Source organism: Coturnix japonica, chromosome 4 (genome assembly GCF_054131305.1).
Source record: "Coturnix japonica strain WE chromosome 4, WE-NBRP24, whole genome shotgun sequence".
NCBI classification, from domain to species: domain Eukaryota; kingdom Metazoa; phylum Chordata; class Aves; order Galliformes; family Phasianidae; genus Coturnix; species Coturnix japonica.
The window spans coordinates 62,652,753-62,668,774 of NC_140666.1; the positions used below are offsets into that span (position 1 = coordinate 62,652,753).

General features: G+C 42.8%; 1 protein-coding gene across 1 annotated transcript in view; it reads right to left on the reverse strand.

Annotated features, from left to right (window-relative positions):
* Positions 1–15,777, reverse strand: part of EMCN (endomucin) — a 43,486-nt gene extending 27,709 nt beyond the window's left edge. Inside the window, 4 exon segments of the mRNA XM_015862125.3 lie at positions 554–667; positions 952–1,056; positions 2,749–2,808; positions 15,509–15,777. Of these exon segments, the coding sequence (XP_015717611.2) occupies positions 554–667; positions 952–1,056; positions 2,749–2,808; positions 15,509–15,749 (520 nt within the window). The 5' untranslated portion in view covers positions 15,750–15,777.
* Positions 15,778–16,022: the final 245 nt, after the last annotated feature.

Genomic DNA, 16,022 nt, shown 5'->3' on the forward strand with positions numbered 1-16,022 from the left:
TTAATTTTCCTGTTTATGTGAGGGAACTGAGAAACAAGTAAGCCTTACTTTTAGGTGTAAGTTCATTCATCATCCATTTTCACTATGTTTTGTTAATATGAATGTTATTATCCTTGCTTAAATTATTCCAACTATTTGCTTAATGCAAGGTATTTCTGTTGTTGGTTTGTTGGGTTTGTTTGTTTGTTTGTTTTTGGGGGGGTTTCTTTTAATAGAATCCCTTCCCAATGATTTTTGTTGAAATACTTGCCAAAACAGAAGAAAATAAAAATGAAAATCCCTCCAAGTACAGACCTCCCAATTACAGGAAGATTCAAATCCTATGTAATGGCTCCAGATCACCTCCACTACAAATTAAAGTTAGGATACTCTGTGTGTAAGATTCTGCAGAAGGATTCATTGAGATATGAGAGATAGGAAGAAGAGCTCTGCTTTCACATAGCTCAAAATCCATTATCCAAATTACTTCCTTAGATATCTTCCTATTGCTCCATACTGCTTTACCGAAACAGTGTATGGTGAATCAGAAATGGCTCCATGGAATGTCACTCACCATTTGTTGTGTTCTCACTTTCAGTTCTTGCCGTAGTGGTCACCTGTGCTGGCTGCTGCGCAGTTGTATGCTGTGTTGTACTTTCTGTGGCATTAGCAGAAGTAGTTGTATTGTCTATTAAAGGAAGGATGTTGAAAATTTGTTGTCAATTTTATATAAGATCAACAGGAACGAGACTCCCTTCCCTGCAGGGAAACCCAACCCCATCAGTGGGACATCCTCATGAGCACAAGCCTGTGCACAGTTATCAGACCTGACTTGAGCCCGATGGCTCTGGAGGTACTACCAAGGATGTGACCATCTATAAATGCATTTCCAGGCCATGGGGCACTGCTGCTCAGTGCCCTAATTGACCACCGGACCAGCCTCGACTGTTAGCACAAGAAAACATCACTTACACCTTGTTGTGATGGACATGGTCATAGTTGAGGCTGTAGTGGTTGTCAGCTCTGTTGCTAGCGGTGTCGTTGCTCTTAAGGTGGTTGTGTTCAAAGCTTCCTCCTCTGCAAGAGAGGCATTTTTATTGATTTATCCATTATAAACATCCCATACCTCTAGCTGCCTTCTCTCACTAAGGCAGTGAGTATCTCTTTCAAGTCAGGCTCTCAGAGACCCTTCTTGCCCACGAGCGCTTCTAAAGGGCTCAGAGCATGCACAATTAGCATTGCAGGGAAGGTATGCATTTTTGGGCGGTCATGAAGAGCCTGGCAGGCCCATCTCCAAAGTGTGCAGCCAAGCCTTGGACATCTGAGTGAGAGGAATAATGGTTTCTAGCACGTGATAATCCCTGGCTTGAAATCAGCACTCATGTTACAGCAGCTCCTGAAAGCTCCCTCCTGCAGAGGGGCAAGAGCTGAAGGCGGAGGTAAGGGCTTCCTAAGGCAGCGGGGATCTGTTAGCTACTGCTATGGGAAGAGGGCTACAGAGCTGGCCATGCCACAGAGATGGTGGAAAGCTGCCCAGAGTTCTGTTGCATCACTTAACAGAAGCAGAAAGCACTTCTGTCAGCCACAGGGGCTCATTTCTATCCCTGCCTACAACCCAAGCCCTGTCATGCTCCCTCTTCTAGCACTTCTCAGAGATGGGAAATATGATAGAATAGGAACAAATAATGACCTGCCACTTTCTCTCACATGTATGGAGTACTTATAAATACAATGACCGCACCAGAACATATAACTGCCTCCCTTTCCTCCTGCTTTGCTGGCTGTTTGCCTAGAATAACAGTGCCTCAAAGAAAGAGTCTCCCTGGAAGCTTGTTCCACACCCACAGCGGGCTGTAACCTCACTGGGGGCTTCTGATGCTTTGCTCATAGGCATAAACAACATTACTGCTTTCTCCTCTGTGACAAAAAGCTGCAAGGGAAGTTCAGTGAAACGTCTGAAGAGCTCATTCACAATGAGGTGTCGGTTCTTTATTAAATGCTTTTAGAATAGACATAAACATCAGGGTTTTTGAAACATAAAAGAACTACAGCACAATTTGAAAATGTCGCATTCTTCCCATAAGAAAAACATTCAGACTTTCTGTGGCTGCATCTTATTCTCTTCCTTTAACAACACTGAATGTATCCATCTTTATTATCCCACTGCTCTCAGCTCCAAAACAGATTCTTCAGTATCTTCAGTTATCAAAAAACACGGTCCCATCTCCAGTTTATCTTCCTCAGATGCATTACTTTCAATGCAGCCATTTTCAACATTTAAACTGTGAAAGGAATTGATATTTAGCCCACACAAATGCAATACAGTCAATAGCAGTCTTTCATAAGATCCTCCCCTATGAGGACAGGCCAAGAGAGCTGGGGCTCTTCAGCCTGGAAAAGAGAATTCTTCAGGGGAGCTTATAGTGGCCTTCCAGTACCTGAAAGGGGCCTACAAGTAAGCTGGGGAGGGACTTTTTATAAGGGCAGGTAGCATCAGAAAGAGGGAAAATGGCTTTAAACTGGAAGAAGATAGATTTAGAAGTAGAAATTAATCCTTACTGTGAGGGTGGTGAGACACTGGCACATATTGCCCAGTGAGGTTGTGGATGCCCCTTCCCCGGAGGTGTTCAGAACCATGCAGGATGGGGCTTTGAGCATCCTGGTCTAGTGGGAGATGTCCCTTCTATAGCAAGGGGGCTGGAACTAGATGATCTTAAAGGTCCCTTCCAACCAAATCCATTCTACGATTCTATGAATTTAAACTCTTACCAGTTTTTTGTGTGGATGCAGAAACATTTGCATTGACAGTAGCATTTGAAATTTCATCTTCTGAAACAAACACAGAAAAGAATACATTAGTCTAGCCATCTTCCAGATCTACCTATCATTACATAGGCATATAATGCACTTTCATAGAAACTGGGTAAAATTTGCACTTCATAAAAAGCATTTCATAGAAAAATCAAGTTTAGAAGCCTGTAAGCAGGAGCAACAACTGTGATCACAAGCTGTTCAACCTATTAGCTTTGCCCTGGTTTCTTAAATGGGGAGCATTAGATGTGGCCCTTGAATAGCAGGTTATTTGCTAATAGGTCTTAACAACTTCTTGACTGGTTTGGGAAAAAAAAAAAATGGAACAAATGTAGGTTTTTTTTTAATCTCCTCTCCTCAAGTACAACCACAGCTGATATGAGTCTTCAGGTAGAGGTAAAACAACTACTTCCAAGAGCAAGGTCTGTTTCCAGCTGAGGAATAGGAGAATCCCTGTTGATGAAAACTAAAGGTGGTTAGTGTCTCCCTGGCTACTGCAAGCAGTTCAGGAGGGCTTTCCAGAATCGCTGTGATTCCTGTATGTGAGGCAAAGAAGAGAATTCACAACACAGTTTAGAAAGCGTTGCCTTGAGCAGCAATTGACTTTACACATTGCCCTTGGGACAATGCTCCAGCTCCAGTTATTCTACTGCAATAAACAATGGCAATCTTTAAAACCTGAGGTCAAGTCAGCAGGTGAAATTTGTCTATTTGATTTGTAATATTGGAAAACAAAAAAAAAATCCCTCAAACTATCAAACAAAGAGCTAAACAGTTTCCAGATTTTCTGTCTGTAAAAAAAATTGTAACAGCATAACTTACATTGAGTTTTGCTTTCAAGTAAGAAAAATTTCAGACTCACTTCTGGGATATTAAAATATTTTATTAACAAGCTAAGGGAGTGAATAAACCACAAAGTCAAAACCAGTGGCTCTCTGCAAAGCACTGCACATCACTGTGTGACCTATATAGGGAGGAAGAGCTTAGCTCAGAGTAAGAACAGAATAGCCAAATCCTCTGGTTCAGAGTGTGACATCCTGCCACATGCCGTGAGCACGCTGTAACGCAGACATCGCAACACTGAGTCAGGGTGGCACATCGCTGTTCTTGTGTGACTCCATTCATGGTAATATCTGCTGGCATGCTTTCTGCCTTCTGGCTGCAGGGCAGAACAGTCAACTTCGTTCCCTCTGCTCAGCATGCTGTGCTCTGTTAACATTTCACGAGCTCCAGCCGAGGCTTGCCAGAGTCACAAATCTAATACAGGAGAAAAATATCTAATGCACTTGTTCACTGGTTCCCTACAGGCCTGCTTCCCACTGCACGAATGCAGTCAGGCCAAGCTCAGACCCTTGCAAAGAGCATCTAAAATACTGTTTTTCTGCAGTTTAGTTACCCAGTGAATATGAATATGAAGCATATAAATAATGCTTCATATTCCTCATGTGAAATATCTGAAGACAAATTTTACCCAAGCAAACCAAAAAGCGGCATTGTTTAGGGAGATACCCTGAATGTTGAATATTTCTCCTCTTTGTTGTCATTAAGATCTTGTGACAAAGCTACCATTGCCCCCCATACAAGGCCATAGCTCCAAATCAGAATGTTCTCACAACAAAGCACACACTTCACATGGCTCAGCAGAATATCTCCCAGTAACTACAATGTCTGTGACATCAGCTGAAGGCAGTCACTGGCCCATCAGCTCCTTCTCTAAGTCAGCAAGGCCTTGTGGAAAGACCACTGCAATGCTTTATGAGCAAAACTTAAAGAAATCAAAACTAAACATATATACGTAAACCAACTTAATTTGCAGCTTTGATACAAACCACAAGTTGATGATTTTGTCACAGAGATAAACTAGATCAGCAGAGTAGAAAATAGTGAAGCCTTATGAATTAATTGCTGCCTTAAATGGTGGATAAATAAGTATACTTTACAAACATGATGAAAGCAACACGCAGAAATGCTTAAAGTTAGCAAAGATTTGGGGGACATCAGTTGATTAAAAGTAGAGATAGATGGTAAATTATAATGTTTTTATTTGCTATGTTAAGAAGAAAAACAAGGGATTATAAATGATCGAGAGTGGAACTTTGGCCTAATAGAGGCTGACCGTTGCTTGATGAAAAGAGAGGAATATTAGTTTTTCTGCTCATGTCAGATTGTCTGTGGCCTCAAATGAAGAACAAGTTACAACGGCACAGTTTTAGACTAATTTAGATGCAGCTATTTGAGAAACTCTTCCACGTCCTTGGTAGCAGCTCCCTCACACAGCCCCTTCTCTTCTCTTGGCCAGAGGTGTGTCAGTGCCCTGCAAAGTCCTGTGCCTGAAGGATGTGTGACGAAAGGGCTAAGATGCAACAAGAGGTAGATTAAAGAGCGGTGTGCTTGCTGTCAGTGGGAGATCCACACAGAAAAGGAAAAGCATGTCTAAAAGTAGAGAGCTAGGCGAGAAGAAATCAGAAGTGGAAGGAAGATAAGAAGGCAGGAAGAAGATGGGAGGTCTGGGCAGGAAGGCCCAGAGACAGTGAGACAAAAGGGCAGCAGGAAAAGATATGAAGGAATGAGAAGAGCTCAATAAACATTTGACCTCTGACCAAAAGGCCAATCTGAGGAAAGAGAAACCGTAATTGTTTTTTTTCTCATTCAGATTCAGAGGATGTGCCTTTATTGTCCTCCCTGGCTTAGATTTAGACAGTTCATTTGTTCTAAAATTAAAACAATAGTAAATCCATTTGTACCTGGTCTTCAAATAGGATCTAAGAATAATCCGGCTGAAACTCTGAGCTAACATCCTTTCTTCAAAAGTTCCAAAGTTCCTGAGCTCAGCCAGAGCTGACCAGTGGTCACAGCTGTCCTCAAGCTGTAGTGTTTGATGTGGGCTTCCACTTCCAAGGTCTGAGCTCAGAGCTCTCACCAGCTCTTCCCTCTCTCTATCTCATTATTTTCAACTCTGCACAGGGAAAACTAAGATAAGAAGTTTTAACTTCAGTTAACTAGGCACCTGCTATTGCTTCAATAAGTACAGGGGGAAAAAAAGCAGGCAAGACTGCATGATATTCCATCAGCAGTGCTGTTAGTGTGCTACGAGCTACTACAGGACACAAAGCACTAAGCTTTAAATGCCTCGTGAAACAGGTAATATGAAAGTGAATGGTGAAAAATCAAAATGTAAACACTTTTAAATATAAATGACTTATTCAAAATATGTCTTGAATATATTCCATTACTCAGTGCTGGCTGCTTTGGTATCTAAATCTGATTAAAAAATAATTTTTATTGGAAAAGTCAATATCCCCACAGAAATAGCTTGTATTTAACTCAAGTTTGAACTTTTAAAGATCTGGTCTTGCACTAGGCTGATAGGGATATGTTGGTATTGAACACCCTTCCACATTTAGATGAGCCCTGGTGTAGCCACAGCTGAAGATATAGGTCCAGCTTGGGGATCAGGCTGAGGAGCAAGTGGGTAATGGACTGTAGAAACCATCAGGAGTCTAGGAAGAAAAGACCTCTTGGGAAGAATGATGAGAATTGCATTTGTTTTAGACTAGAGAGGAAAAGATCAATGGAAGTTATGATAGCAGCATTCGTGCAGGTAAGGGGTGGCAAGAAAAGCAAAAGAATAAGCTTGTCATTGCAACTGCTGAAGATTAAACTAGAGGTAACAGACGGGAAATTTGGACTAGAAACATTCCAGGTTTTCAGTGCTCTTATGTGCTGTTTCTCTGCTTCAAGGCTATACTGTGGAATCTGCAGGTGGTGTTTTCCATTTTATGTTTGTCTGTCTGACCCTGGGACTTTGCAATTGTGCACAAGATATGCAGAAGTCCAGATTGCTTTCTTGCTTTGTCTCTCCACATTGGCAGAAACAGATCATGGCCTTTTCCCAGATAGCACACAGTACCCCCACAGCCATCAAGTGCTATTTGTATGGCTGCTCCATCTGCCCCATGGGCAGGCTGTCTGCCTCACCTCCCTGCTGCAGGAAGGCAAAGCCAGCCTAGAACATGAGCTGGTCCCAACGTTCTCAGAGCTCCCCACAAACTGCTGCTGCCAAACAGCTTATACAACCTCCTCACTCTTACCTCTGAGCTGTGTTGTTTATTAAATTTTCTCTTTGGTTCTCATTTATTGCTGCTTCATCTCTTTATTCTCTTAACTGTGTTTGTTGTTTTTTTTTCCTCCAGACTCAGTGTAGTTCTCTTACTACTCTTATTTGTTTTCTCTCCTTATCCATCTCACTTCCCTGCTTCACTACCTTCTGCCTGAAATCTTGAGATATATTTCTCTTCTTTTGTAGTGCACTTTTGTGTAGCATCCTCCAAAGAAGAAAATGCTCTGCCCGAATGAGTTGTCCATCTGCTGCCAACCTCCCATTGCACCAACATCACTCCCACATGCAGGCAGCCAAAACAAGTTCTGGACCTGCTCAGACTTCGCTCAAGACATCCAAACTGAACCCAAATGCACACAAATACATTAAATTTAGGGGTCAAGCACAGGCTTTAACTCCCAATACAAAAAGAAGCCTTCCACATGGGCTTTCTACAGCCCAGCACAGCCTTTGCAGTAAGGCTGTGTGGGACAATGCAGTTTAATTAGTTTAGGTGAAGCTTCTGGTACTTAATCTGCCACATTCCACACTGCTACTTAGTACGAACAGAAATGCATTGCCAAGAAAACTGCAGGTTCAAGACGTGTGGCTCTAAGGGCAGAGAACTTTACATCATGTGGCAAAATCCTAAGATCCTCCACTTTCATCAGAAATATTCTGTTAACACAGAAATTATGAGACGACACTTCTCCAAAAACCAAACAACACTGATTTGTGTCAGGACTGAAAAGCATTTCTCCAGCCTGCTGCTTTCTGTCCTGAGAACCTTACTGCACTGACCAGAAGGACAACACTGTCTCTGAGCAATGCACCATTGGTCACATTTGAGGTAAAGCCCTGTGAGGTGAAGTCAGATGCTAAAGGCAGTGCTAAAAGCAAAATACAGGGAGGGAGGCCCTGTTTCCTGCTGCCCCTCTTTCATTCACATCTCTCAGCAGCACACTAACGGCACGCACAACACATGCTGAGATCTGCTAAGGTTCAGCCTTTTCCTCCTCCAGTGGGGCTCCTGAGCACGCTGCTGTCACAGAAGGGAGGAAGGAAAGGGAGGGAGCCACAGCCATTTCTCTCAGTGGGAGCAGAACAGAGGCAGGAAATGAAACTTTGGCCCTTGCATTGCATGCGTGGCCACCAAAGTCTGGGCCAGTTTCTTGGTTTTGTATGTAACAGAAGCACAAACTCCCACAACCAAGCCCTCCTAACTGCAAGCTTCCTCAGTGCATTTTCTGCTCCTGTGTGAAGCCTGGTGGATATCTTCAGTGCCATGTGCTGAAGAGGAACGAGAATGTCATTTGCACTCCATAAAGTAATAACTGTGCTCAGCATGCTCATCAGCACTCCAGCCTGCTTGGACAAAGACTCCATGCTTCTCTTTATTTAAACTTGCTAAACCTATTTAAAAGGTTTTAATTAAGCCCTTTAAAGCTGTTTAAAGCAGTAGACTGTCACCCTTTGATGGTGATGTATTTGCCCATCTCTGTGTAAGATAAAAGGTAAGAGTTACTGAGGGTTATGATATAGGATGAAAAACAAACTGCCACCCCCCTGCATTAGTCATGCTAAATCAGTTTTTAAATGCCTTCAATGAATGCACTTTTATATCAGAAAGAGCTTTATGCTTGCCGTGCATTGCTGAATAGAGAAAGAAAAACGATAAAAGGAGAGCCTTTGCCCTGCACAGGAAAGAGCAAGACGTTGATGCTCGTGGTGCTGTGCTCTCACTGTGCCATTTGCAGGCCTATTTTTGTTTCCCAGGAAGGGCGTGCTGGGGTAGGGCAGACACGAAGGAGTGTGAGGGGAAGTGTAGCCTGGGTGGACAGGCAGTTCTTCCCCCCCCATACGCAAAGTCATAATTATTGTGCTCTGTGTTTCCTCAGCCCAGTGTTGGCTACTCAAGTAAATCTCCAGCAATGTGAGTAATTTACAGATCAGGAAAGGGCCACTGCAGCCTCTGCTGCCATGTAGTCATTTTTAGCACATCCGGGACCAGCCCTGCATTGGCTTCAGCCACAGCCGCCCATGCTCTGCTCCTGGCAGTGCTCCGAGAGCATCTGCAGCATCAGGAGCCATAAAATTCCTGTGGAAACACTGTACATTGCTTCCATCCCAGCATAGTTCCACATTCACGCAGTTCCTTCCTCACATCTTCAGAACGTCCAACACACAGTCTGAGTGGTACTGAGTGCTCCAAGGGGAATGTCCAAAATGGGGACTGGAGTACAGTTGTAGATGCCTCTTGAACTTTTATGGGCAACACCAGTGCAACCTCATTCACTATAATTATGACTATCGCAAATCAATTATCACATCCTTTTCAAACCCTTCTCACTTGACCATTTTTTCCTTAAGTGATCAACCCTCATTTTCCAGTGTTAGTCCTTGAAAATAGTGTCTTGTACCAGTTAGTGGAAAGGCCAGGTGAAAGCAGTTGGGGTGACAAAGCAAATGGCACACTGCAAGAATGGGTCATAAAACATGTAAGGTAAATTGTGTGCTAGTTCACTTAAAGCCAGCAGCATGGAGAGGCACTGACTGCACAATTCTATTTGCACAGGTAGCAGCATGCAGAGGGAAATAATGGATATGCTAAAGCCATTTGAACCAGAGTAGATAAAAAATGCTGAGAACAAAAATAAGAACTCCTGCACTCATCAGCTTTCACCTCTAATACCTGTGCTATGCTATGCTCTGTCTTAGGCATATGTCATGTACAGGGCTCTTTGGCATTTATCGTCAGCAAGTTCTTCCTTCTGTTACATGCTGGAAACTATGTTAGTGAGTTGTTCCAAGGGAAGCCCACTGTATAGTAAATACATTTGCTGCCTTCTGAACCACAATAAAAACATTAATGCACTGTAACAACTTTCTCCTGTAAGAAAAGTCTTATCAAAGGGAACCTAAAGGTGCTCAACCGTAACAAGATTTCTGGGCATCCAGCTTTGCAGTGCTCAGAGTATATCATTTCCAAGACCTATGTGCTTTTTGGCAATACAGAGTTAAATGCTGTACAATGTCCAAAAATCTCCATAATCAAAGAATTCCATTTTTTCCAAGAATAAATTTCATCAGCCCTTTGCATAAATGAGTAAAAACTACCAAGACCTATGCTGGCCCCAAATACTTCCTTCAGTTTCTGCCTTTATGACTACCTGCAGGAACTGGGGGAGATGGACAACAACTGTGACTGTGGGGCAGTACCTTTGCTTTTGGGAACCCTGAATGACAGTGGAAGCATCATCTATGAATTATTCCCTAAACCGTCCCTCAGACCCAGGCATGGAGTAGCCCACAATCTACGCTGAAAATGCTTGAATTTCTCTTTCTTGACAGATCAGTCGTTGACTTTTCCCCATTTCACCTAATAACACGTGGTGGTATTTTTGCTTCCACAGCATTTGAATGAGTCCACAAACACTGATATTTACCTTACCTATATTGGTGTGATATATAATCCATGCCAAGATGAGGAAGAGTAGATTATCTACCAAAGAGAGTTGTCCTCACACCAAAATAAATACCACCGCACACACGTCTAGAAGGTCATTAACACTGTATTTCCAATAAAAGCCAAGGCTCAACACTGAGCATGCAGAGAAGTGGAAAAACAAGTAAAAAATGACTCCTGTCATTCAAATATTTTTCCTGTAATAAAAACACGCCTCAAAAAGTAAGCAGTGCATTTTACGGAGGAAAGTAATGCAAATCCTTGGCCAAGGATAGCAAGTATGCTGGCAGTGTTTTCCTCACACTATCTAAAATCCAAATCTTTTGCCATTCTTATTAGTTGTTACCTCATTTGCCAAACCTGTCAAGCCCCAGTACAACATCCATCTCCTGCTGAAGATTAAAAAAGAAGAAATTTTCAGGAAGCACAAACGTCTCACTAATATAATCAGGGATTTAATTAATTTAATCCTAAAGATTTGATTACATTGACTCAAACCAAGCACTACCCTGGGAACTCAAGGCATTAAGACAAACTGATTGTGCCTTTGGAAATGATTATGTATCTTGTAGAAATCTTCAGACAGCAAGGTGGGGGTAGTGCTTCCATACTGGCAAAACATGTAATTTCATGAGAGAGATAAGACAAGGCAGAAAGGTTGCAGCAGATAAATGTGATGCACAACCATGTGCCACCAGCCCCGCAGTTTCAATGACCTGAGACGCGTTGCTATCTAAAGTGTGCAGCTAACACCCAGGTGCAGGTTAGTGCCATTGGAAAAAGATTAAAATCTGCTGTGAAAATACTCTGTCAATAAACAGGTTGGGATTTTCAACTGTAGCAAAGACAGGCAAGCATCCACAGTCCATTTAAAAAGAGTTAGAAAATCCTCACCCGGCTATAAGCATGGACTTGTCTAAGTATGTCTCCTCCAGCAGGTTGGCCTGCCTGGTGCAGTGTGCCACCGACAGGACATCCAAGAGCACACCTTGGCAAGACAAATGCCAGGTATTGCTACTCTTCTGAATATGGCAATGGTCTGCATGGCAGCTCATTGTGTGACTTGGGGTGCTGACTTCTCTCATGAAATCTGGGATACATATTTTTACAGTTCTAGCTGAACCCAAAAGTAAACGTTTATTTTCTGGCAGAACCAGGTCTATAATTCCTGACTTGGATTTAGAAGTAAACAGCTGCTACCCATACATAAATCCAATACACTCTCTTGATCTACAGAATTGCAGAATAAAACCATTACAGGGTCTTTCTTGAGTTTGTTTCAGCAGAAAATACAGACAAAAAAGACCCTCCTCATGAGAAACAAAAGACATGATGCCTTCTTCACAGGACTTTGATGTGAGTATTGACTGCCCTTTGGACTGGAATGTTCATCTGGCTACCAAGAGGTACCAATCCAAAGTGCTCCCTTCCTCAGGCTGAAAATTTTGTCAATATTATTTTTCATTTGTGTTATCACAGGTTTTTCCACACCGTACCCAAATAGGTGTTGAAAAAGACAAAAATCAAGGTCAATATTTAGAGAAACAAGACAAAATACAAGCTTCAGCAAATCTTTTCTCTTTATCTGAAAAGACTGAGGACTGTTTATAAGTCAGATGAAAGAAACAGCTAAACAAAAAAGAAAAGATACTTGTACATTTTCAGATGAGACAACCATTGTTGAGTCTGTTATATAGTGTTATGCATCCAGGTTTGTAGCTGAAGGCTGTGGGCAATGTGCCTTTCACTATCAGTTGCTATTTATTTTGGCTGCAATTCACTTTCTTCCTACTGAGCAGGTATTAAGCCATCTGCTCATCAGTTCAGTAAATGGAGCAAACTTGCATTCAGGTTTGGGGCTAGAACACATGGTTTTCTTTACAGACTGCTAGAAGCGATGAAAATCTGTAAAAGACTTCCCCCCCCCCCTCCACAACAGGCAAACTCTCAAGACATTCAAGTTTGGGTTCCAGCATGAAAAGGCAGCTGTCTATCTAAACCCTATTCACTTTTCTCACATTTTCAGAGATAAGGGCAACCTGACTGTGAGAGCTTACACACTTTTGTTCTCCCCCAGAGCACAGCCACAAACAATAACCAGAGAGAGGGAACACCTGCTCAGGAATTCTAACTGCTCAAAATGATTAAGTTAGTATGGAATTTTATTTTATTTTTCTAAAGGACTTGAAGATGAGTGAGCTGAGGTGGAAAAGGGAAGGCTACTCATCTTCTCTAGTTAACACTGAGAAAAGCAGAGTTCAGGCAACTGCAAATGAATGCGCTTGCTACAGGAACCCTGCTCTGGTGGGACTTACCTTGGGCTGTCATAACTACAGTGAGATGGGGTCAGGGTGATACCCCAAGCACTACAGCATCCCCTGAGAGGAAAGGAGTTGGGAAGTGCCTCGTTCAGGGTTGTCCTGCAGTGTAAGGAGCAGATCCAGACTCTCCATGCCAACTTCTGCTCCCAAAGTGAAAAGTGCCTTTTCTTTATTTCATAGCGCCGTCACTTTCATGGACAGCAAAGGCACTACTCACCGTCAACAGGGGTCACTAATCAGACATTAATAGTCTCATCCATGGTGCATCCACAATGCCAGGCAGCATGTTGCAGCGTGCAGAACCTAAACACCTCTAGGCTGATGCTAAGATGAGCATTAGCCCTATATTTTCTGCTGTCATCTGTGTATGAGAGAAACCTGGATGCCCAGGCTGGAAAGAAGCTGTGATGTACTACAGACACATCACAAAGGCAGATAAGCTTTTATATCGGGTCACTGACCTGTGGCAATTAAGACCCATTCTAGTTCTCTGTTGCTTAAAGCTGGAAATGTCCTGAACTGATCTTGAAAGTATTTTTATTTGAGATGCATTTTGGAGCAGGGAAAAATGGAGCGCAATATGTTGGAACAGAGCATTTGATATGATCAGGAAAAAAATCCTGCCTACAGTGCATCAGTTTGCTCTTAAAGGATAGGGAAAAGCCCAGGGAGAAGAAAAGGGCTGTCAGAAAGTCCTCAGCCTCCCCATCTACACATAAGCTAGCTCCAGTAACATGCTGGCAGAGGGTAGATCCCACCATAATAGAGGGACTCTGAAGATGCAAAACACAATGGAAATACCACCTCTGCATGGCTTGCAGATGATGCAAAGATAGGCAGCTTGTGTGTTCTGTGTGAAAAGGATACAAAACCCACACAATGTTTGTCTCGGCAAGATTTGAGATAAATCGCTCCCAAACCTGAGAGAGAGAGTATTAAAATGCTTGAGTGTGACCTGACCTTTTCTTTTGCTTTTTTTTTAAATACTGAGCATAATTTTAAAACTCTAAAGGTGTTTCTAAGCAACTGGAGCAATGCTTTGCTGCAGGGAGACTGCACACTCAGGAGGCCGGTGTCAGCCTCCTTGTGAGCCATCCTTTCTCCAGATAATCAGGTCCTGCTATTGCAGCCCAGACTTACAGAATACCTCAATGATTACAAGGAGTGGAAATCCAAAGATTTTGGTCTGACTAAGTTAGACAACAAAACTACATGGAACTGTTTCTACTCTACCAGGTAATAAACTGGAAAAGTCCAGGCTGCCAGCTTTCATTACTTGGTTTTAGAAACGGCACAGAATAAAGGACATTTGATCAGATTCTGTTCTTTTACTTAGACAACGCAGAAAGAGCCAAACATATATTTTTGATTTCCTCATGTGTGTTTACCAACAGAACTACTACGATTGTCTTGCAATAAAACATTTAAATAAACACTTCTAGAGAATCAGAATTGAGTGGAGTACAAAGTTATGGAGCAAATGTGCCCTATGGGAAATCTGCTTATTCGCCACCATCATTTCTGCCCCCACTCATACCACACAGAGGAGGAAAAATCCTTTTTAAAGAAAGGGTTGCATAAAACAGAGTTCCTCCCACCCTTGTGTGCTGCCTTCCGATAAGCTTTATGGACTCCTGTGTTACATATGTTCCTTTTGATCCAGCTCGGCTTTGCTTTTCAGAAGTTGTGAAATTAAAGGTTTAACAATGACAGGAAAGCTGTTTTTACTGTGAGTAGCAGACAGAGAAAATATAGTACCTAAATGCAGACATTCAAGGCTCATATTTACTTAACATAGTTTTAGAAGCATTTCTTTCTCTGGCACTATATTATTTTAAATCTCACATATTGTTTTGTTTGTTTGTTTTTTAACAGAGGTGAGCCCAGACAGTGACATAACCTGCACCACAAAAGACGTATCTAGATTTCACCTCATAATCTGAGCAGAAGTTCATTAACTGAGCAGTCAACCTGGTGTTATTTTTAACTTCTGACTCACAAAAGCATTTAAAGGCAATCTACAACTCTGGTTATGCTTGTGCACACCACAGGGTCGGCAAGTTAAAGCATGGATAGAATGCAAATTTAACTTCAAGTGCATCTTTGACAAAGGTGATGACAGACTCTCATCATTGTTACAGTTTCTCTCACCATTCCAGGATTTACTAGATAACTTCACCTGAAAAGCAGCATCTGTCAGGCTGGCCAGTAACACACACAAGCTTGGTTCAATCTGTGTGTCCCAGAACCACTGTTTAAAAAGATACACACTAGTATTGCCCTCAGACTTGCATCCCTTGTTACTCAGCACATGATAGATGTCCCCAAGACCCCATTTTTCTGAGGGTAAGTCCAAGCCTGTTCCCAAGAGACACCCCCAGCCAAAATTACTGCTAGTACAGAGCCAGGGGAGTCCACCAGGATAGGCACAATCCGCAAAAGCATCATTCCCAAAACCTGATAGACACCTTCAACATCCTCTTTATGCCCTCTCTACAACAGATGCTTCAATTCAACAAAGGAAAACAGAACAGAGAAGACTGGTTAATACACTGCTTTTAACTCCCCTCACACTGAAGAGCTAACTCCACGGTGCCCAGAAAGGAAGCTGTCACCAAAAGCACAACGGTAGGGAAGTTTTCTCAGAACACATACAGCTCAGCTACCAGCAAGTGCCTTCTACTTCTGCACATGGTCTTTCAACTGCTGCATTGCAATAAAAAACCCCTCCAAACTCCCAAATAGCTCTGAACAAAACCACCCCCAACTCCTGCCAGTTAAGCCTCTTGCAAAACATGGACAAGCTGAGCTGAAAAAAGTCTAAAAACTTACGACCCAGAGCGCAGGTACAGAGTGCAGAGAGGAGGAGGCAGGCAGTCCCCAGGAGCTCCATGCTGGGTGGCGGCAGGCAGCTCTCCCGCACACAGCTGGGCAGGGAGTGCTCCTGTGCACTGCCGTGGGCCCTAATTACTCCATGGAGACCGTGCCTGGTCACTGCCCATTCCTGCTTATTTTGGGGACTCTGATAAAGAACAGGAGGAAACACAGCATACTCCCTCTGGGAGTTCAGCATGGAGGAGATTTATTGTTTCAGTCCTTACAGGAACTCCTTTTCTTTGGCAGCCAACTGTGTTTTTGTTAATACGTTATTTTGTTCTTCTTCGGCCAAGAGGTCAGGGAAGTTTCTGAACAGTTTTCCTTAGAATAGGCTATACATCACCGCCTTTCACACCACCTCTGAGGGTACTTAAGGGGACATCCAGAGGCAGTCCAGGGGTTGGGAATAAGGCAGTCAGGGATGGAGGGGTGAGGTGAGCAGCAGGAGCCCCCACTGGCTCCTCGTGTA